At 43.5% G+C, this 22,472-nt stretch overlaps 1 protein-coding gene across 2 annotated transcripts in view; it reads right to left on the bottom strand.

The window, feature by feature from the left end:
- The window catches only part of smarcd1 (SWI/SNF related BAF chromatin remodeling complex subunit D1), a 48,239-nt gene that overhangs the window by 11,056 nt on the left and 14,711 nt on the right, over nucleotides 1-22,472 (bottom strand). For both annotated transcript variants that reach the window (XM_072567205.1, XM_072567206.1), the window contains exons 2-10: nucleotides 22,086-22,279; nucleotides 16,801-16,843; nucleotides 15,969-16,091; nucleotides 13,143-13,265; nucleotides 12,566-12,682; nucleotides 11,568-11,669; nucleotides 6,808-6,969; nucleotides 2,132-2,229; nucleotides 744-879 (exon numbers count right to left, since the gene is read on the bottom strand). In XM_072567205.1, the coding sequence (XP_072423306.1) occupies nucleotides 744-879; nucleotides 2,132-2,229; nucleotides 6,808-6,969; nucleotides 11,568-11,669; nucleotides 12,566-12,682; nucleotides 13,143-13,265; nucleotides 15,969-16,091; nucleotides 16,801-16,843; nucleotides 22,086-22,279 (1,098 nt within the window). The remainder of the gene's footprint in view (nucleotides 1-743; nucleotides 880-2,131; nucleotides 2,230-6,807; nucleotides 6,970-11,567; nucleotides 11,670-12,565; nucleotides 12,683-13,142; nucleotides 13,266-15,968; nucleotides 16,092-16,800; nucleotides 16,844-22,085; nucleotides 22,280-22,472) is intronic.

The following is a 22,472-nucleotide window of genomic DNA, read 5'->3' as shown; positions in this document are numbered from 1 at the left end:
GATTAGATTACCTACAGTGTGGAAACAAGCCCTTTGGCCAACAAGTCCACACCGACCTCCGAACAGCAGCCCACCCAGACCCATTCCCCTACATTTACCTCTGCACCTAACACTACGGGCAATTTAGCATGACCAACTCACCTAACCTGCACATCTTTGGACTGTGGGAGGAAACCGGAGGAAACCCATGCAGACACGGGGAGAATGTGCAAATTCCACACAGACAGTTGGCCGAGGTGGGAATTGAACCCGGGTCTCTGGCGCTGAGAGGCAGCAGTACTAGCCGCTGAGCCACCGTGCTGCCCACGATGATTGGCCTCTGACAATCACAACCATCTTCCTCTGTGCTGGGAATGACTCCAATCAGGGGAAAGTTTGCCCCCAATTCCCACTGACTTTATAATGCTGCTAAATTTGTCAACTATTTGAGCAATGGACTAAGGCGCCCTAAACCTGAGAGAAAAAAAAAATCACTGAACGGCTTTTTAAAAAAGCTTAGTGCATTGACAGTAAAATCTATTGTGCACACCAACCTGAGAATAAAAATTCCTTTGAATCACTAGCTTTGCGTTGTCTAACTAGTTACAATCTCTGGTCCTTTCATCATTTAAGACTGCAATAAAAGGTTATCTGACCAGAGGGAGACGCAGTAAAGAGTCTTCACTCTTGGTTTCGGTCAGGCATCAATACCCAGTGTGAAGTCAAAGACCGGAACTACAGAAGTTAGAATGTTCCAAGCTAACCTTATTATCGAGAGCAGCAATTTCCTGCTGGCTAGCAGTAGAAAGGAGAAATGAATTCATCTGAGTCTTTAGCGTGTCGTCCACTTCAACATCAATGTCATAACATGCAGTCTTCTTCTGATCATTTGGGTCCACACTGAAACATTAACAGGAATTGGTATGATATTGTAGAATACAATGGCATGCATTAAAGCTGCAGTGATATTAGTTCGCCGATGCATTCGTTTGGCTCGAATACAGATATTTGCTAAATACAAGCAGGTCACAATGTTGACAATGTGTTATGCAGTTATAGACTACATATCTGCAAAAAGGTTCCTGCTTTTGAACTTGTGCTTCCGACAATGTCAATATCTCACTGTCAGACTGCATCAGAGAAAGCTAAAACAGTCCAAGGTTAACACCTTGTAAAGCCTCGAACCAGTTAAAATACACTGCAAGTCAACCTGTTCAGTGAAATGAAAACCCAAAGGAATAACACTCAAATAAATTAGTAGAGTCATAGAGATCTACAGTATAGAAAAAGGCCTTTTGGCCCATTGTGCCCATGCCAGGCCAAAGCAACCACCTAATAATTCTAATCATATTTGCCAGCACTTGGTCCATAGTCTTGTATGCCTTGGCATTGCAAGTGTATCTGTAAATACTTAAATGCTGTGAGGGGTTCTGCCTCTACAACCCTTAAAGGCAGTGAGTTCCACATTCCCATCACCCTCTGGATAAAAAGGTTTTTCCTCAAATCTCCCTCTACCCTTTCGCCTGTTGCCTTAAATCAAAGCCCCCGGTCATTGATTCCTCCATTACGGGAAACCGTTTTTTCTTGTCTACCCTATCTATGCCCCTCATCATTTTATACATCTCAATCTGTGTCCTCTCAACCTCCACTGCTTTCAGGAAAACAACCCCAGTCTGCCCAAACTCTCTTCATAACTGAAATGCTCCAGCCTAGGCAACATCCTGATAAATCTCATCTGCACCCTCTCCAACACCATCACATCCCTCCTATAATGTGGATTCCAGAACTGCACACTTCAGAACTTAGCCGTGGCCTAACCAATGTTTTATACAGTTCCAGCATAGCCTCCCTGCTCTTAAACTCTATACTTTGACTAATAAAGGCAAGTATACCATTAGCCTTCTTAACCATTTTATCCACCTGTCCTAATACTTTAAGGAACCGGTATAGATGCACACCAAGGTCCCCCTGATCCTCAGTGCTTCTTCGGGTCTGACTGTTCATCATCTATTCCCGTACCTTATTTATCCTGCCCAAGTGCATCACCTCATATTTATTCAGCATAGTGTGCGCTTTGAGAAATGTGTCAAGAATTGTCAGAACTTATTATTCAGAAGCTTTGTAACAAATGGACCAAGTTCAAATGCTGTACCTGATAATATGGTTGATGATGATGGGCTCAGGTGGCATCAACAGAGCATGTAGTCTCTGAGGGATTTCTGAGAACTTCATTCGCTGGCATTCAAAGATCTACAAAAAGAGAGAAAGCATATTCAATAAAATCAGGGTCCAGCTGTCATTTAAAAATAAGACCCACATATACCATCGGCTGGCAGGCTCAGTTGGTAACGCATTCATCTCTGAATCACAAGGTTCCAAGTTTAAGCTCCACTTCAGGGCTTAAGCATAAAACAAAAAGCAAGGCTGGCACTCCAGTGCAATTCTGAGGGGATGCTGCACGGTCCGAAGTGTCATCTTTCAGGCATGTCAAACTGAGGCAGTCCTTTGTCTGCTAGAAGATCCTGCGGAACTATTTCAAAGAAGAGGAGAATTACCCCCAGCGTCCTAGCCAATATTCGTTCCTAAATCTACAAGATGATTATCTAGTCTTTATTACGTTGCGTCACCATGCTAGGTAACATCAGTGAGCCTCCGTGAAGCACTGGTGTTCTGTCCTGCTTTCTATTTGTGTGTCTTGGTCTGTTGTGGTGGGTGATATCACTTCCAGTTCTTTTTTCTGAGAGGTTGGTAAATGGAGTCCAAATTGATGTATTTATTGATGGAGTTCCATTTTGAGTGCCAGGCCTTTAGGAATTCCCGTGCATGTCTTTGTTTAGACTGTCCAGAGTGGGAGGTATTATCCCAGTCGAACTGGTGTCCCCTCTTTGCCTGTATGTAGGGATACTAGTGATAGTGGGTCATATCTTTTGGTGGCTAGTTTGTGGTCATGTATCCTGGTGGCTAGTTTCCTGCCAGACTCTGTCCGATGTAATGTTTGTTGCAGTCCTTGCAGGGTATTTTGTACATGACATTCATTCTGCTGTTGGTTAGTACAGGGTCCTTTAGATTCCTCTGGAGCTGTTTCGGTGTGTGGGCTACCATGATGCCTAGGGGCTGGAGTAGTTCGGTCACCATCTCTGACATGTCTTTAACGTATGGCAGGGTGGCTAGAGTCTCTGGGCGCGTTGTGTCGTCTTGTTTAGGTTTGTTATGTAAGAATCAGTGGACTGCGCTTATCGGGTACTCGTTGTTCTTGAATAAGTTGCAGAGGGGTTTTTCTTTGGCATTTCATAGCTCCTGGGTGCTGCAGTGTGTTGTGGCTCATTTAAATAATGTCCTGATGCAGCTCAGTTTCTGGGTGTTGGAATGATTGCTCCTGTAGTTGAGTATCTGGTCAGTGTGTGTCACTTTCTTGTAGATGTGCGTCTGCAGCGCTCTGTTGGCTTTTCATTCTACTATGGTATCTCGGAAGGGGAGTCTGTTGTTGTTCTCTTCCTCTTTGGTGAAGAATGTTGTTTATGTGTTTATGAGTTTCTTCTAATTTGTTGCGTTTCGTGATGACAAAGGTGTCATCCATATAGCGGACCCAAAGCGTGGGAAGGGCTGTTCGATGCATCCTCTGCATAACTGCTTCTGCTAAGAAGTGGGGAGTGGTCAGAGTACCTGTAAGCATTACCAACTGCCCTGTATAAAGGGGATGGGTTTCCTTTGTTCGGGGGCCTCTTTGACTCGACTTTGCATGCCTGCGAAGAGGGTCAAAGGGGGTCACCTAGCTTGTACAGGCTTTAATAAACTTTACCTGTTTGCAGAAGGGGTGTGTGAATTGCATCTTGTGCGTGAAACCTCAGGAAAAAGAACCTAACACCTGGGCATTGCAAACATCATGGCCATGGAAATTTCGCACCTGGCATCATTGCTGGAAGGACTGGCCATCCTCCCAGCAGACTGATTGGAGTGATATGTGGGCACATTGGCGGAAACTTGGTGCTTATAATCTAGGTAGATTACTATCTTAGCCATAGTTTAGGTGTCGAGAGCACACAAAGTTGCTTGCCTTTAGAATTAAGTATTACTGCCTGATTGTTTTCCCATATTCATACTAAGACATGAGGGGAAAATGTTTCAACTATATGCAACAATGTTTTGACAGATTCTTAATTCATGATTCCTGTTGGTCCCACTGTTCCACCAACAAAAATCTTGCGCTGGTCGAATCTCAAAAAATAGTAATTCAGCCACTTAGCCCTTTACAAAATCTAGGTGGACATAGTCTCAACGTCTATCGCCATTATGACACGTCACTAAAGTACTAGTGACAACATGGCTACACAGTCAACCTAATGGATGTGTCTTCAACTGATTTGGGCACTGGTATGTTCAACATGGAAAGACCTTAGAAAGTACCGTATTAAAATACAGAACCACTTGAAATAGAATAGTCCAGGTTTTTGAAAAATCTTTGGATTTTGTTTTTCAGTTCATATGTCAGAATGTAATATAGGCATTGTGGAATCTCAGAATTGCTACAGGACAGTAGAGCTCATTTGTGCACACACCAGCTCTCCAAATGAGAATGCAACTTCTAATCTGCAGCCCTACATTCATCTAAAATATCCAAGCTCCTCTCATTTCAGCCTCAGGAGCTTCTCCCATTTTAAATGCTCCACGATTTGTGGCGGTGCCTTCAGCTGTTTCGGCCCGGAGCTTCAGAACTCACATCTAAACTTTGCCAGCTCAGTTTCCTTTTTTAAGAGGCCTTTGAAAGCCATCAAGCTTTTGGTCATCAGTCTGAACGTCAATTTTTGCTCTACAACATTGCCGTGAAGCACCGAGGAAGGTTTCACTCAGGTAAGACGCTGCGGAAATTCAAACTGCTGCCATTATCACCGACCCTGGTTATTCTGCACATTGATTCTTGTGGTTTTCTGATATTAATGCAAACAAATAACAAATATACACATCAGTTATATAAGCAAGAAAATACTTCAGGGTGGTTTATAAACTGGAGTGCCCAGGTATTTTATTCCAAATGAGCAACTTCTCTCGATACATCTAAAAGTAATGGTCATATTTGGAACTACCTGTGGTTGAGTACCTTCAAGGGGATTTGTGCATTGATTTGAAGAGGCTCAGCCTCACATTACAATGAGAGAGTGGTATACTCATCGGAGAATAGATCTCTTCCTTAAAGTAGCATTATAGGTATTTAAACTGTCGCCATTTTAGATCTAGACAACTTCAGTAAATAAACCACTGAAGAGGTGGCTGTAGGACAATGCACATGCAACAAGCTGCTCTGAAAACCCAGATCCACACTTTGACAGATGTGAAAAAATTTCACCACAGCAACTGTTACAATCCATAACACTCAAAAGAAATTCTCATATTCCAAATCAAATTACTCACTTCATTCTTAAAAAAATGCCAATTTGCCCCATCTCCTAACTTTAACGGATACGTTCTTAAAAAACAAATCCCAGGATCCTTGCCAAAAACTAATTGTTTGGGCCAATCTTTACCTGTGGACCGTGTTTCATTAAAAAGTCAATCATTAGCTTTTGAGGTACATTGTTTAAAGATAACAGAGTAGCAAACAAGGGCAAAAATATTACCCCATCCACTTTCAAGTGGCAGAGATAAATATCCACAAGCTGTAATGATTAGAGGTTACAATCGTCCTGATGTTGCAGTGTAGAAAAGCCTGTATTAAAATCAATTTTACATGGCAGCATTTCATTCAGCAGATAACCTGGTTGAAGCATAGTGTGTTAATCTACTATAACATCCAATCTCTGCATCTTCTCCTTCAAACATCACCTGAATTCCAGTACAGTTGTGCACGAGAAGAATAGAATCTTACATCTCAATGAATGCTCAACAGCAATTCTAAAGGAAATAATTCAAATCCAGTTGGTGAAAACAAACCACTTTTAAATGACCCACTTCCTTCCCACCTTAAGTTTGATGCCTGCACGAACCTGAGCATGGAGATAAAACTCAATTTTGATCAATGTAAAGTCGCGCAAGACATGGGAGTTAAACAGAGTTACATTTGGCCTTTGCAATGGGATAACTAACAAAGTTATATTTTTACTCCATTTTTTTTTCAAAAGACAATGCATAACTGCAGGCATGTCCAAGTTGTAGCCAGTGGATTAAGAGAACCCCCAACGTTGAACAATCCAACCTGCAAAAAGCCTACAGTATAGCTTCATTTGTGTCTATATTTTAGATTTGCTAGTTTATCTTGCTTCATACTTGTGAAACTGGAGCTTTGCACTATTGGGGGATGAACCCAACGCCTACTGCTCAGAGTACGAAGATACATAGGAATATACAGGGGCAGCACAGTGGGCTCAACAGTTAGCATTGCTGCCTCACAGCATGAGGGACCCAGGTTTGATTCCGGCCTTGGGTGATTGTCTGTGTGGAAGTTGAACATTCTCCCAGTGTCTGCGTGGGTTTCTTCCCACAATCCAAAGATGTGCAGGTGAGAGTCGACTGGCCATGCTAAATTGCCCCATAGTGTTCAGGGAAGTGTGGGTTAGGTTCATTAGTCAGGGGTAAATATAGGATAATAGGATAGGGGAATGGGTCTGGGTGGTTTACTCTTCGGAGGGTCGGTGTGGACTTGTTGGGCCTGTTTCCATACTGTAGGGATTCTATGATAATAGCACACACCAAGTAGCCCACAAAGAGACAAAAACTCTAGACATGTCTGCATTAGCAAATAAAGCTAAAGTGGAGATTGTGTGGGTTAAAAAGCACACATCCAACCTGGTTTTTCAATTGCATGAACGTATAGATACAAAGCACAATGATATTTACCTGCTGGAGGTATTTGTCACAGTTGATGAACTCCCGCTCATGGGAGTCCTGCAGCTTGTGTGTTTTAATGTACTGCCAGAGAGCCTGGATGATGACAGGCCGGGTCTGAGTGTGGATGCCCAGCAGACGTGCCAGTCGCGGATCCAATTTAAACTGGGGTGGCTGCAAGGAAAATACAAACGTATTGGTACACGGACCCAGCAAGGCCACCAACTAAACATTCACCAGGTACTTGATCTAGCCGATGGCACTTTTGTGTCTCAGGCTGTTAAGTTTGCTCGCTGAGCTGGAAGGTTTGCTCTCAGATGTTTCAACACCATGCTAGGTAACATCATCACTGAGCCTCCGTTGAAGCACTGGTGTTCTGTCCCACTTTCTATTGGAGTGTCTTGGCCTGTTGTGGTGGGTAATATCACTTCTGGTTCGTTTTCTGAGCAGTTGGTAAATGGGGTCCAAATTGATGTGCTCGTTGATAGCAATCAAACTGGAACTCCATCAAACATCACATCGATTTGGACCCCATTTACCAACCCCTCAGAAAAATGAACCGCAAGTGATATTACCCACCACAACAGGCCAAGACACTCCAATAGAAAGTGGGACAGAACACCAGTGCTCACTGACGATGCTACCTAGCATAGTGAACAAACCTTCCATCTTAGTGAGCAAACTTACAACCTGAACTACAAACCTTCACAAAAATCGCAAACGTTTGTGTCTGCGTGCAGGAGAATGTTTGCCGCCACCCTGAGGCTGCACAGAGCTCTGCAGAACTAGTTTTTACATCGCCCAAGTTGAAAATTCAAAAGCAAACAAACATGGACGTAACAGTACCACAACTGAGTAAAGGTAACTATCAAGACGTGAGGGAGGAGCTGGCCAGAGTTGATTGGAAGGAGAGCCTAGCAAGGAGGATGGTGGAGCAAAAATGGCAGGAGTTTGAGGGTAATGTGGGAGACCCAGCACAAATCGATCCCAAGGAAGTAGAAGCATACTAAGGAGAGGAGGCGGCAACCATGGCTGACAAGAGAAATCAGGGAGAGCATAGAAACAGAAGAACAAGCACACAATGTGGTGAAGAATAGTGAGAAGCCAGAGGATTGAGAAGCATTTAAAAACCAGAGGATAACTAGAACAGCAATAAGGGGGGGAATGGGGCAGAAGATGAAATATAAGAGTGAGCTCGCTAGTAATATAAAAGATTGCAAGAATTCTTCTACGTATCTAAAATGTAAGAGAGATGCAAGACTGGACATTGCTGGAAAATGAGGTGCAGAAGTAGCAATGGGGAACAAAGAAACTGCAGAGGAACTGAATAGGGACTTTGCATCTGTTTTCACAGTGGAAGTCATCAGCAACATACCACAACTTCAAGATAGGTGCAAAGGTGAGTGCAGTGGCCATCACTAAGGTGAAGCTGAAAAGTCAAAAGGCAGATAAATCACCAGGACCAGATCACCTATACTCCAGAGTTCTGAAGGAGATAGCTAAAGAGATCGTAGAGGTATTGGTGACGATTCTTCAGGAATCACTGGAGTCAGGAAGAGTACCTGAGGTCTGGAAAATGGCTCATATAACATCCCAGGTTAAGAAGACAAGAAGACAGAAGACAGGAAACTTGAATTTGAATCATTTATTGTTACGTGTATTTAACATAAAATAGTGAGAAGTTTCAAACTATAGGCCAGTTAGCCGGAGTTGGCAAGATTTGAGAGTCCATTATTAAGGATGCAGAGTACTTGGAAATGCATGGTAAAATTGACAAATCTGTTAGAATTCTTTGAGAAGCGGGACAAGGAGAGCCAGTGGATGTGATCTTTTTGGATTTCCAGAAGACTTTTGATAAGCTGCTGCACAGGAGGCCGCTAACTAAGCTAAGAACCCATGGTGTTAAAGATTCTGGAATGAACAGAAGATTGGCTGACTGGCAGAGAGTAGGGATATAGGGGCCTTTTTCAAGATGGCAGCCAGTGACTAGCGGAATTCCACAGGGGTCTGTGGTGGTACAACTATTCATGTTTTACATCAGCCTGGACGATAGAACTCAGGACATTGTTGCTAGGTTTGCAGATGACTCAAAGATAGGTTGAGGAACAGGTAAGGTGGAGGAAGTGTGTAGGTTGCAGAAGGACTTGGGCATGGTAGGCAAATGGGCAGAGAAGTAGCAGATGGAATACAATGTGGGAAAGTGAGAGAATATGCACTTTAGTAGTAAAAGAAAGAGACATAAACTATTTTTTTTACACGGGGAAAGGCTTTGGAAACATGAAGCACAAAAGGACTCGGGAGTCCTAGCTCAGGATTCCCTGAAGGTTAGCATGCAGGTTCAGTTGGCAGTTAGGAAGGCAAATGCAATGTCAGCATTCATTTCAGGAGGGCTAGAATACAAGAGCAGAGATGTACTGCTGAGGCAGGACAAGGTTCCAGTCAGACTGCATTTGGAATACTGTGAGCAGTTTTGGGCCCTATATGTAAGGATGGATGCACTGGCCTTGGAGGAGCTCCAGGGTTGGTGTACGAGAATGATCTTGGGGGTTAAGAGCTTGTCACATGAGGAGCAGTTGAGGACTCTGGGTCGGTACTCAATGGAGTGAGGGGTGGGATCTCACAGAAACTTATAGAATACAGAGAGGTCTGGTTAGTGGATATGGAGATGATGCTTCCACGAGTAGGAGAGACTAGGACCCGAGGGCACAGCCTCACACAGTGAAGGGACGACCCTTTAGAACTGGGATGAGGAGGAATTTCTCCAGGCAGAGGAGTGAATGTGTGGAACGTGTTGCCACAGTGGGATATGGAGGCCAAGCCATTGAGTGTATTTAAGACAGAGATAGATAGGCTCTTGACTGCTAAGGGGATTGAGGGTTATGGGGAGAGGGCAGGAGAAAGGGGTTGAGAAACGTATCAGCCATGATTGAATGGTGAAGCAGACCCGTTGGGCTGAACAACTCAAATCTGCCCCCATGTCTTATGATCCAACATTTGCGGTTTTTGTTTTAACAGATACCCAGCATCTGCAGTATTTTGTTTTTGATGCCAGAATTTAAGCCCAATCACTCACTTAAACAAGGGGCAGGAATTAATGTAGGATTAATTCCATTCCTCTTGACTGCTTACTGCAAGCTGCTCCTCTCAGCAAAGGGAAGGATGCAGAAAGTCTGCAAGCAGAATTTATGTGCCACTTGCTGATTAACCTGCTTGCTTCTCTCTGCAATAACACTTGACTGATTCCTGTCGTTTATTTAGCTTTAGGAAAAACGCAGATTCTCCTGCTCCTTGGATGCTGCCTGACCTGCTGCGCTTTTCCAGCAATACATTTTCAGCTTTATTTAGCTTTCTCAACTTTAAATGATTGGCTGAGAGAAAGGAGCAGTGATAATGAGCAAGAGAACAGAATTGTGAATTGTGCCCATATGTCAAGGAGGCACATTTGAAAAAAAAAGTGTTGATTGTCAACTCAGTCCAATGATAGGAGAAAGTGAGGACTGCAGATGCTGGAGATCAGAGTTGCGAGTGCGGTGCTGGAAAAGCGCAGCAGGTCAGGCAGCATCTGAGGAGCAGAAGTGGTGTTTCGGGCATGAGCCCTTAATCGGAAATCACGCTCTTGCCTGAAATGTCGACTCTCCTGCTCCTTGGATGCTGCCTGACCTGCTGTGCTTTTCCAGCACCCCACTCTTGACTCAGTCCAATGATAGACACCCCAAAGTATCCAGGGATTTAGGGTGGTTGAACATTTAGAAGGGGGCAAGATTACATGTTAGTCTGCTGCTCCCTGACAACTCCCACCACAATCAACTAATTGGACCTTTTTGTATGAAGGTGCTTGTTTTTGCCAAAACTGATTGGCCATTTGTTCACAATTATTTGACTGCAAACTCCATTCGGGAGAGGAAGAATCCTGCTTTCACCTGATATCTACACCATTCTCAGGAAGCGTCACCGAAGAGCCATGCAGAGAGCTGCAGCTATTGCTACTGTTTCTCTTGCATGGGAGACGGGCAACCCTCCTGCCACCTCAGCCAAAATCCACAAAACCCAGTACAGACCAGGGCTCAAACCAAGATATTTTATACTCCACATGCATCAGCTCCTCAATGTTTTTAACCAACAGAGCCATTGGGTAGCTCAAATGATAATTTTGTTAAAATATTTTGTACACTTTACTAGCTCGAGCTATGTAATTCCATTATAGAATGTACAGCACTGAAACAGACCCTTCGGTTGAAATCATCCATGCTGACTAGATATCCTAACCTAATCAAGTCCCATTTCCCAGCACTTGGCCCATATCCCTCTAAACCCTTCCTATTCATATACCCATCAGGACCCTTTTAAATGTTGTAATTGTATCAGCCTCCACTACTTCCTCTGGCAGCTCATTCCATACATGCACCACCATCCTGCGTGAAAAAGTTGCCCCTTGGGTCTCTTTTATATCCTTCCCCTCTCCACCCTAAAGCTATGCCCTCTAGTTCTGGACTCCCCCACCCCAGGGCAAAGACCTTGTCTGGTTACCCTATCCATGCCCCTCATGATTTTATAAACCTCTTTTAGGTCACCCGTCAGCCTCTGATGCTCCAGGGAAAACAGTCGCAGCCTGTTCAGCCTCTATCTATAACTCAAACCCTTCAACCCTGGCAACATCCTTGTAAATCTTTTCTGAAGCCTTTCAAGTTTTATAGATTACTTGTAAATTTATTACGGTCTAGAACTAATAAATGCTTTTTAATTCATCACAATCTCAAAATGAATTTGCTTACCTGGTAATCTAGCATCAGTAACACAGTGCAGCGCACATTCACATCTCCTGGTCTTTTCACCTGGAAGCCATCAGTCTCTTGGGTTGTGGCCGTCCTGTGCCACTGAATGGAGTTAATGAAAAACAGTTACCACTTTGTATAACTAAGAGAGACACATTCCTTCAGCCACTGTATCGACAGGATTCTTCAGAGCTCTATCAGGCATGCATCATGCTGCTATTCAGGGCACTGTCACTACATAACATCCTACACAAAGACATACACGAGAATTCCTAGAAGCATGGCATTCCAACCGGAACTCTATCAACAAACACATCGAGTTAGACCCCATCTACCACCCCCTGAGAAAAAGAACAGGAAGTGATTTCACCACAGGAAATGACATTACCAACCCAAAGAGACCCAAACATATAAATAGAAAGCAGGGATATTCAGCAGTGCTTCGCCTGAGGCCCACCGAAGATGTTACCCTGTATGGTGATAAAACATCTGGAAATGAAACTTGCAGCTCAGCGAGCAAATCTACATCCAAAACCTTAACCTGAGCTACAAACCTCAAAACTCGCTACATAATATCCTGTCTAACTAAGAATATGCTCCACTACTAGTTTGCTTGCAGTGTTTGTGCAATTAGTTCCCCCTCTAATGACTCAAGGACCTTTCACTCCCTGAGCAATATTTAGTCCCACTGCTAACCCAGAGGGGAAGACAATTGTGGGTACACCAGCCAACCAGAAAGCCTTTACTGGCATCCAACAGGCCTTTATGCAGCATCTCTCGCATGTAAAGGAACAAGTTACAGGATCCACACAAGCCCTTGCCATGACATATGTTATAGGGACACATGAGGAAAGAAGAGATTCAAACTGATGTGACCACTAGGAAGTTGCTATTTTACTGCAGATAGAAAACACTTCAAATTTCAGCATGAAGGAGGAAGTAAGATGTCATGCAGCTACATTTAATGGTTCGGGTGCATGGTGCGCCATTCTGCTTACCTCAACCAGGTGGTTGTCAGGTCCATAGAGATCTTTATCTAGTTCAATCACAAGGGATTTGAAGAATGAGGAAAACTTCCGCTTCTGTTTAGTAGCATCATATTTTGATACAGCTGACTACAAAGGCAAAAAAAAAATCCATCAACAGTTCAATACAGAACAGATGATTAAGGGAAATTGAAAATATCAACACTCTTGCAGAGCTGCGCAATTTTTTGAACACAACCCTTCAATCTCTCCTCCACAACAGCTCTCTTACTGTCTGCCACATGCCCCTTGTAGTCGCATATAAAGAGAGATAATCGCAATTCAATTGACACTTAACCCTCTACCTTCCTCCTCCCCACTCCCCCACTGTGCCCGGATTCTGTGTAGGGGCTTTGCACAACAGGTCAAGTTGCAATCAAAGTTCAACAGAACCAGGGCCCAAAACTTCAAGCAGTTCAAAGCAAACTCTTGGCAACAGCAGTAAAAGCAATAGTGAGCTTGGCTAGGATATCAGGGAGAAATTATGGAAAGGCTTAACATCAAAGCATCTCTGGTAAAAAGAGGGCGAAAGGTAAATCTAAAACCTTACATCCTCGAGAAGCCTGCCTTCCACCCGAAGCTCCCAGGATGCCACAGTTCCTTCGCCATCTTCTGCATCTGGTTTGGCAGGGTTGAATGTATTGGAAATAAATATACGAAGCTTTCGCTTTTGCTGGAAAGAAATAAGAGGAGTTTCAGGAATCAAGTTTTTTTTTTCTCCTCCGTTACACAGAAATATCACTGTATAGAAGGTGCTCTAAATCAGGTGACTGAGGAATCCAACCAGATAGTTTAATTTTGCCTTGTGAAGAATGCATCTTCTTGGAGCATCTGCATTGCTTTCAAACATAGTGCATTTGAATTACTCTTTTGTCTGGTGAAGTTTTGAATTCCTGCCCTTGAGAGGGAACAATTCCATTGATGTCGGCAATTGTACTACACCTCACGCAAGCGTTTATTCTCAAGAAGCAAGTCTGGGTGGCAAGTGTTGGTGTCATGCTAAACTGCCAAAATGTCCCAAGCCTCGCCACAGTTAACATTCCAGCATGCATCATATCAGCCGTTTCATTTCTTTTTGCCTCTTTTGAATCGCACAGAAATCAATTTGAACTCTGGAGATCAGTTAACATAGACATAGGCCATTCTGTCCCTACCTCGAGGCCCCTGCTGAAAAAAAAATCTTGGAATGCTTTTAAAAATTGTTATGCCAGCCTTAAGAGCTTTTTGCAGTCATAATGTTCCACACTTATGATCTAGAGCCTTGTTGGGCTGCAATGATCTAGCATCAGACTCTCCAACACATTCATTCACAAGTCAGAGGAACAGTTAATATTCCACGTATGTCAGAGTTGTGGGTATGTCCACCAAACTGGGAAGTTGACTTGCAGACATTTTGTTCCCAGTCTTCAGTGCTTTGGAGCCTCCTGTGAAGTGCTGCTGTATTGTCTTTTCTGGAGTTTATTTGGTTCCATTTCTGCTGCTTCCGGTTGTTCACTGTCGTGACCGGTATATTGGGTCTAGGTCTATGTGCTTGTTGTGCGTGGGTGAGTGCCATGCCTCTGGAAATTCTCTGGCTGTCCTCTGTTTAGCTTGTCCTACGATCGTTGTGTCGAATTTGTGGTCCTTGTCATCTGTGTGCATGGCTACTAGGGACAGCTGGTTGTGGTGTTTGTTCATGGATGCGGTTTGCTAGTTGTCTGCCTGTTTGTCCTTTATAGTGCTACAGTGAGCACAGCGTGAAAACCTCTGCTATTAATTTGGGCGGCACGGTGGTACAGTGGTTAGCACTGCTGCCTCACAGCACCAGAGACCCAGGTTCAATTCCCGCCTCGGGCAACTGTCTGTGTGGAGTTTGCACATTCTCCCCGTGTCTGCGTGGGTTTCCTCCGGGTGCTCCGGTTTCCTCCCACAGTCCAAAAATGTGCAGGTTAGGGTGAATTGGCCATGCTAAATTGCCCATAGTGTTAGGTAAAGGGGTAAATGTAGGGGAATGGATTTGAGTGGGTTGCTCTTAGAAGGGTCAGTGTGGTCTTATTGGGCCGAAGGGCCTGTTTCCACATTAACTAATCTAATCTAATTTTCTATTTTGACTTTTAGGAGGAGATGAAATTTATCAATCGTCCACTTCAAGCTGTCCTATCTGGTGAAGATGGATAAAGTACTGCAGAATTTACATCTAGGGCATGAATCTAGTGGTCCGCTAATGTAGCTTGATCAATTTGTGACTGGCATGCAAATGTTGCCCCAATGTCAAGCAACAAAGTCAAGGAACTGTGGCAGAACGGACCTTTGAAGGACAGAGACGCTGGCAAAGTCAGCATTTGCTACTGATCCCCAAGTGCCCTTGGACTGAGCGGTTTGGTTAACAATTTCAGAGGGCAGATAAGAGTCAAGCACGTTGCTGTGGGTCTGGAGTCACATGGAGATTAGACCAGGCAAAGATGCCAGATTTTCTTTCCTAAAGGACATTAACAAAGAGCCTGTTTTTAAACAAAAATTCCCAATAGTTCCATGGGCACCAAAAATCAGAAACTTTTCAATCCAGATCTTAAAAGCTTTAATGCAAATCTCACGCGCTACCATGGTGGGATTTGAACCCAGCTCCCCATGGCTTTGGCCTGGACCACTGGGTTACAAGCCCAGTGGGATTGCCACTGCACCACTATGTTTTATAGAAAGATAGCATATCCATGTTTCATTCCACCTTCCATTGCTTGGCCTGGAGCTGTGGAAGCTTTAGCACTTCAAATGTGTCGTTTTAACGGGATGGGAGCTTCTGCCTCTCACACACTTTTAAGCATGAGTCTAAGACCTCTATCAAGCTCTGGTTAAAATATTACTCAACCCCCTTCTAAAGCATATACAAATTACCTTCCATCTAATATCACAATGTTGCTCAGCACCCCCCACCCCCCCGCCGAAAGGCAAAAAAGACACTTGGCGCGCATTCTATTTCGGCCCCTCAGCTAAATTTCCACAAAGCCTCACTTTATTTCAAGGAAATAAATTTTCTCATTGCTAAATGTCACAGATTCTGGGAACATCCTCCTAAACCTCCTCTGTACCCTCTCTAGTGAGGATTCATCCTTCATGTAATGCATCAACCAGGTCTGTGCATAATTCTCAGCTGGCGATCGACCATAACCCCGTGCTCATTCTCTTGGCCTCAGTATCCGACATGTCTTCTTGACAACATTAGTGACCTGCCCTACCACCCTCACTCTGAAGAGTTTCAAGATCTCTCATTCCATTCGCAAACGGTTTAGCACTTCTCGACATTTGTTTGGAGGTGTTAGCCTGATTTCTGAAAGGTCAGGTTTTAGTGGGGCAAAGTACAGATAGATAACAAAAACAGAAGTAGTCCAACATGTTTTACCTTTATCGGTCTTTTCAGTGCTTCCTGGATGTCCAGGCGCTTCCTCATTATAGTCTGGTCCAACTTCCTCTCAAACGCCAGCAAATCCATGTAGGCTTGAGACTCTGGCACAAGTTCCCGAATCTATAACGAAATGCATATCGTACCACAATACTCATCACGATGATCACCAAAACTGCTGCTTTTAAAGGCACAAACATCCTTGTTGACAATGCCTTTCACATGCCTGCAGCTTTTGACATGGTCGACCACATGCACCTCTTGCCTAGTATCACTCTTATCTGCTCGGGTGTAGTCACAGAATCTCCTGCAGTGAGGAAAAGGACCCTGCTGATACACAGCTCTACCCACCCACTGCCCATTGTTGCTCTGCGTACAAACTGCTTGCCCAACATCCAGTTTTTCATGAATCACAATCTCCTCCAGTTAAATAGGTGGACTGATCAAAGGGTTGCCTTCATCAGCTGTGGAAAGCTCTATACCAGAGTGGCCGATTCCATTCCGTTCTCCTCAGCATCTGTTGCAAGCCGAACTGGAATGCTCTGATTCGGATTTGAACCCAGATTCCAGTGGGTGCAGGTGCCTGGGCACATCAATCCTGAACCAAAAGGTTGTGTTGCCCTAGGCCTGAGGGGTCATTTCATACATGGTAATTAGACAAAGGTTTGCAAACGGTTCACCTAGCTTGCCTTCAGTTATGATATCCCACCCCACAAAAATAAAATCACTTTTCTGAAAAAAAAAGTTCAAAATATTTGGATTCCCTGCCTCGGCTAAAAAGCAGGGTGTAGGAAAACCTTTAACTACAAAAAAAATTAAGGATGCACTTTACCCTCTGAGGTAGAATTTTATCAGCCATCTTCTTCTTCTTTGCACTATTCAAAAAGAAAGAATAAACTTGTTACCCTGGCAACTTACTTTCCAAAATCAAACACTCTGAAAAGAAGGCAGTTTAGTTACACAGGCAGGATAAACTAGCCATTTGTAGTAAAAGGAACTGTCATAAACAGACACTTAAAACATTCAAAAGCTAAAGTACAGAAACACGAGCTGTGGTCCCAGAAAGCCACGCAAATTCATCACAAAACTGATCAAGTATCAGGTCAAAATGAGACCACACAATCATCCCCATTATTGAAGGACTTGAATCTCAACGGACTTTTAATGTTTATAAAAGCGTTTTCCTTTCCAACTGGTTCCCCATCTGCTGCATCCTTCCTTCCCTTATTGACTGGCAGTCATGCCTTCAGCCCCTTAACCTAAGGTGCCCCAGCCCCCAAAAGCAACAAGACTCTCGACCAACCACTACTGGAGAAAAGCTCAAGGTTGTAGGCAGCCACCCACCTCCTCACTCAAGTGGCTGTATTTCATGTGGGAATCAAGGCAATGACTGTCAGCAGGTTACTTGAGCTCATGGAGAGTAGATCGTATAACAAAGTTGAATCCTAACATATCTGTGCGTTTCAGTAAGTCACTGGATCATGACCTGAGAAATGATCCCAGGAGTATAATGGGGCCGATAGCTCCCGAGCTACTGCCCCAGCTAAAATCAACTGATTCAGCACATGGCAGTGGTCAATCTTCTGAACTACAGTCCCCCACCACTTGCATGCCTGTGCTCAGTGCGGCCAATCACCAAAATGATTAAATTACATCAAAACTAAGATACCTGATTTTAAAAAAAAAACAAAAATTGTATGCTGTTTGCACAACAAATGATGCATTTATTCACTAAGCCATTTGGGTCGTTTCTAATGCCAGTTTTTCCATGCTAATGGATGGTAAAGACAAGTATGATCAAATAACTACAGCAGCTGAATATGTGATATCAGGTGTGCAGCACTGCAAAAGTGTGAAAGATGATGAGTTTATTATTCGAAACAGGTCATCGTGCCTCTGCAAAAGTATTATGTTCGTTACTAAGACAGCCTAGTAGGATCACAATTTTCAGCAATTATGGGTGCCATAGTACGTTGCACTTGAGAGAAAGGTGATGTAAAAAAGAAATCAGCTAGCCTCTTCTGCTGAGCTCTGACCCGGTGCACAGATATGGATGGCGATTACAGGCTGAACTGCCGTATGCTTAGTTTGATTCTTTCACAGCAGAATAGCAAGCCAATGCGTCCTGAACTTAGTGGAGCTGGTGGCAGGACAACACTTAATAAGAAATGAACATGTGTCCCTCATGTGCACTGGGACACAAGTTCATTGTCTTCTCTTGAAGAACAGTTTCTCAATAAATTATATAGTCATTTTACAGGGAGGAGCATCCAGATAAGGCAACATACATATTAATTGGGTGACCATTACAATCAACGAGTATCAACAGCAGAGACCCCCAAGCTCTTTCCTGTTATACAATGAATGTTCTTAACCTTGTTAACTGGGCTCATACAATGAATACTTTTCTCCTTGTTAGCTGACCTTGCATACTAAATCCTTCCAATATGGTTAACTGACTCTACATAATGAATGCTTTTCCACCTTGTTAACCCATTACCCTTGCCTCCAGCATCCCATTGTTAACTGTAAATTCTTATCTGATCTGAGTCATACTCAGCTGAACCTCTTGCTTCACAAAATTCTGAACTTAACTCTTTCCCTGCCTGCTTATACCGTATACACATTCTCAGTACCTTGCAGAATGCCTTCAGTAAGTTCAATTACAACACATTTCCTGGTTCCCCCTCTCCAGTCTGGCTGAGACTTCCTCGAAAAACCTGAATAAAGTAGCAGACGCAACTTCTGGTATTGGGTAAGGAGGTAGGTTTAATAAATTACCCAAGTTAAGGATCCCCTGGGAAGCCATGATCATAACATGATGGTACTTAATATTCAGTTCCAGAGTGAGAAATTTGGGTCAGAAACAAATATGTTTAACTTAAATAAAGGGAATGACAACGAAATGAGGACAGAGTCAGCTAAGGTGAACTGGGCCGATTGATTAGCAGGAATGAAAGCAAGCAAGCAGTGGTAGACGTTTAAGGAAGGCAGTCATAACTCTCAGCAAAAATACATCCCAGTAAGGAGGAGAGATTCTAAGAGAGGGGTAAACCAAGGAAGTCAAGGAGAGTATTATGTTGAAAGAAAAAACAAACAAGGAGGCCAAAGTCAGCGATAGTCCTGAAGACTGGGATAAATTCAGAAACCAAATCTAATCTAATTCAGGACTGAAAAGGTAATAAAGACAGAAAATAAATGAGGAATAGAAAAACTGTCAATAAGAGCTTCTTTAAATTCATAAAAACAGAGAGTAGTTAAAATGATCAGCCCCTTAGGAAATGAAGCTGGGGAGACTGTTTTGGGGAAAGGAAACGGCAGAGTTAAACAGATATTGCATATCAGTCTTTATAGTAGAAGATATTTCAGACATTCCATCAATGCTAAAGAACACAGGGGAAGAATTAAGTACCATCATCATAATAGTAGAATTAGACAAACTAATGGGGCTAAAGGCAGATATGCCCTCTAGCCCTGCATCCTAGGATCCTAAAACGGGTAGCTACAGAGGCAGTGGATGCATTGGCTGTAATTTTCCAAAATTTGTTGGATTTTGGAGAAGTACCAGAGGGTTGGAAAACTGCTAATGTGACACCTCTGCACGAAAGCGGAGGCAGGCAAAAAGTGGGTAACTATCAGCCAATTAGCCTAACATCTATTGCTGGAAAAGTGTTAGAATCAATTATTAAAGAAGTTATAAAACATTTAGAAAATCATAATTTAATCAGAGTCAGCATGGCGTCATGAAAGGGAAGTTGCATATGACAACTTTATTCAGGTTTTTCGAGGAAGTCTCAGCCAGACTGGAGAGAGGGAACCAGGAAACGTGTTGAAATTGGACTTACTGAAAGCATTCTACAAGGTACTGAGAATGTGTATAGGGTATAAGCAGGCAGGGAAAGAGTTAAGTTCAGAGTTTTGTGAAACAAGAGGTTCAGCTGAGCATGACGCAGATCAGATAAGAATTTATAGTTAACAATGGGATGCTGGAGGCAAGGGTAATGGGTTAACAATGTGGAAAAACATTCATTATGTAGAGCCAGTTAACCATATTGGAAGCATTCAGTATGCAAAGTCAGCTAACAAGGAGAACGTATCCATTGTATAAATCCAGTTAACAAGGTTAAGAACATTCATTATATAACAGGAAAGGGTCATTGAAACTCGTTGATTGTAACGGTCACCCAGTTAATATGTATGTTGCCTTACCTGGATGCTCCTCCCTGTAAAATGACAATATAGTTCATTGAAAAACTGTTGTTCGAGAGAAGACCGTGAACTCATGTCCCAGTGCACATAGGCGATGGTTCTCTTGCCCTCCAGGGCCCAGAATAAAGATGAAGGAGGTAACACTACATTGAGTCTCTGAGCGCTTTGCTCTGACTGGGTTGGGGGGGGGGGGGGGGGGGAGAAAACGGGATGACAGTACCTCACAAAAGGTTAAATCATAAGTTAAGAGTCCACAGTGTTGGAGGTAGCATATTGGCGTGGATTGAGAGAATTGGCTCGTGGGCAGGAACAGCGAGTGGGAATAAGGAATTCTTTTACAGGATGACAATCTGTAACTAGTGGGGTTCCAGAGGAACCAGTGCTGGAACCGCAACTGTTTACAATAAGTATTAATGAACTGGAGAAAGCAAGTGAATGTACTGCCGCTAAATTTGCAGATGACACAAAAATACCTAGAAGGCAGGTTGTGAGAGGGGAACAAACAGTTCACAGAGAGATATTGATAGGTTAAGTAAGTGGGCAAAACGTTGGCAAATGGAGTATAATGTGGAGAAACGTGAAGTTGTTCATTTTGGAAGAAAGAATAGAATATGATTTAAATAGCGACAAATTGCAGAAGGCTGCGACACAGAGGGACTTGGGAGGACTTGAGCACGAAACACAGAAAACCAGCACACAGTGAGACAGCAGGTAATCAGGAAGGGCCAATGGAATGTTGGCCCTTATTTCATGGGGATTGAAGGATTAAAGTAGGGAAGTCTTACAGTAACTGTACAAGGTGGTCAGTCCACATCTGGAGTACTGTAAACCGTTTTGGTCCCCTTGTTTAAGGGGAAATATCATTTCATTGGAGGCATGCCCGAGAAGGTTCACTGGGATGATTCCCAGTGTAGGACTGTCTTATAAACAAAGGTTAAGCAGGCAGGAACTCTATCTATCTATTGGAATTTAGAAGAATGAAGGGTAATCTCATTGAAACCTGTAGGACTCTGAAGGGCCTTGATAGGGTCAGAGCTGAGAGGATATCTCCCTTCATGGGAGAGTCTCCGACCAGAGGAGCACAGTCTCAGAATAAAGGGGCGCCAATTTAAGACTGAGATCAGGAGGAATTTCTTCTCTCAGAGAGTTGAGTGTCTTTGGAACTCCTCGCCAGGGCACTGTGGGGCAGAGTCATTGAGAATATTTAATGCTGAGAAAGATTTTTGAATATTTAGAGAATCGAGGGTAATGGGGAAAGGGCAGAAAAATTAATGTCAGGAATGTCTGATCAGCCATGACCTTATCGAATGGTGGAGCAGGCTTGAGGGGCCGAACGGCTTACTCCTGTTCCTACTTCTTATGGCAGAGTGGTAATGTTGCTGAACTAGTAATCCAGAGGCCCAGGTTAATGCTCTAGTGACATGGACTAAAATCAAACCATCGCAGTTGGTGGAATTTAAAATCAATTAACACATCTAAAGTTATTCTCGATCAATTGTTGGAAAAGCTCATCTGGTTCGCTAACAGAAGGAAAATGTGACATCCTTACTCGCTCTGGCCTATGTGTGACTTTTAACTACACTCCACAATGGTATAGCCACCCACACAGTTCAGGGGCAATTTGGTTTCGGCATCAAATCCTGATGCTGGCAGCGACACGCACATCACAAAAGAAATATTAAAAGCGCAGTCAGGTGAGGTTTTTGGAGGCTGCTGATGCACATGGAACAGCAACCTGAATGAGTGAGCACTCCACTGGGGTGAAAATGAACCAAATGTTTATTCCAGGGACCACAAGAACAATACTGGTGCGTCTGACAGAAGGTGACCATTGTCAAAGCACATCACTCACGGCAACATCTGTTGTACCGAATCTGGGAAAATGCATTTAAAAGTTCTTCGACCTACTTGTGATTGCGGTTTTGGGCTGCTTGCTGCTGCACTTGTTGAATTTGCTGAGGTGCTGGCCGTTTGCGAGACTGGTCCATCATTGACTGAGGCATTCCTGGTCGCACAGCTGGGCTCCCCCCATACGAAGGACCAGGCGGACCCATAGAAGCACCCTGAGGTGGCATGCGGCTGCCTGGAGGCATCCCTGGGCGCTAGTCAAAAAGAAGAAAACAAAATAAGACATCGGAAAGATTGCGACCTTGTCACGAGAGGCTGGATTCAGCAAACAAACACCTTAGATGACACAGGCAATGCAACTTCACCATTCATCCAGTGCAGCCTAGCACATCCCTCAACAAACAAAAGTCCATGGCACGATGAAAAGGCAGCAGCAAGATCAGTTTC

The sequence above is a fragment of the Chiloscyllium punctatum genome, chromosome X (genome assembly GCF_047496795.1).
Source record: "Chiloscyllium punctatum isolate Juve2018m chromosome X, sChiPun1.3, whole genome shotgun sequence".
Taxonomy (NCBI): domain Eukaryota; kingdom Metazoa; phylum Chordata; class Chondrichthyes; order Orectolobiformes; family Hemiscylliidae; genus Chiloscyllium; species Chiloscyllium punctatum.
The sequence above is the reverse complement of the archived record's forward strand: the minus strand, read 5'-3'. Positions and strand labels throughout refer to the sequence as shown.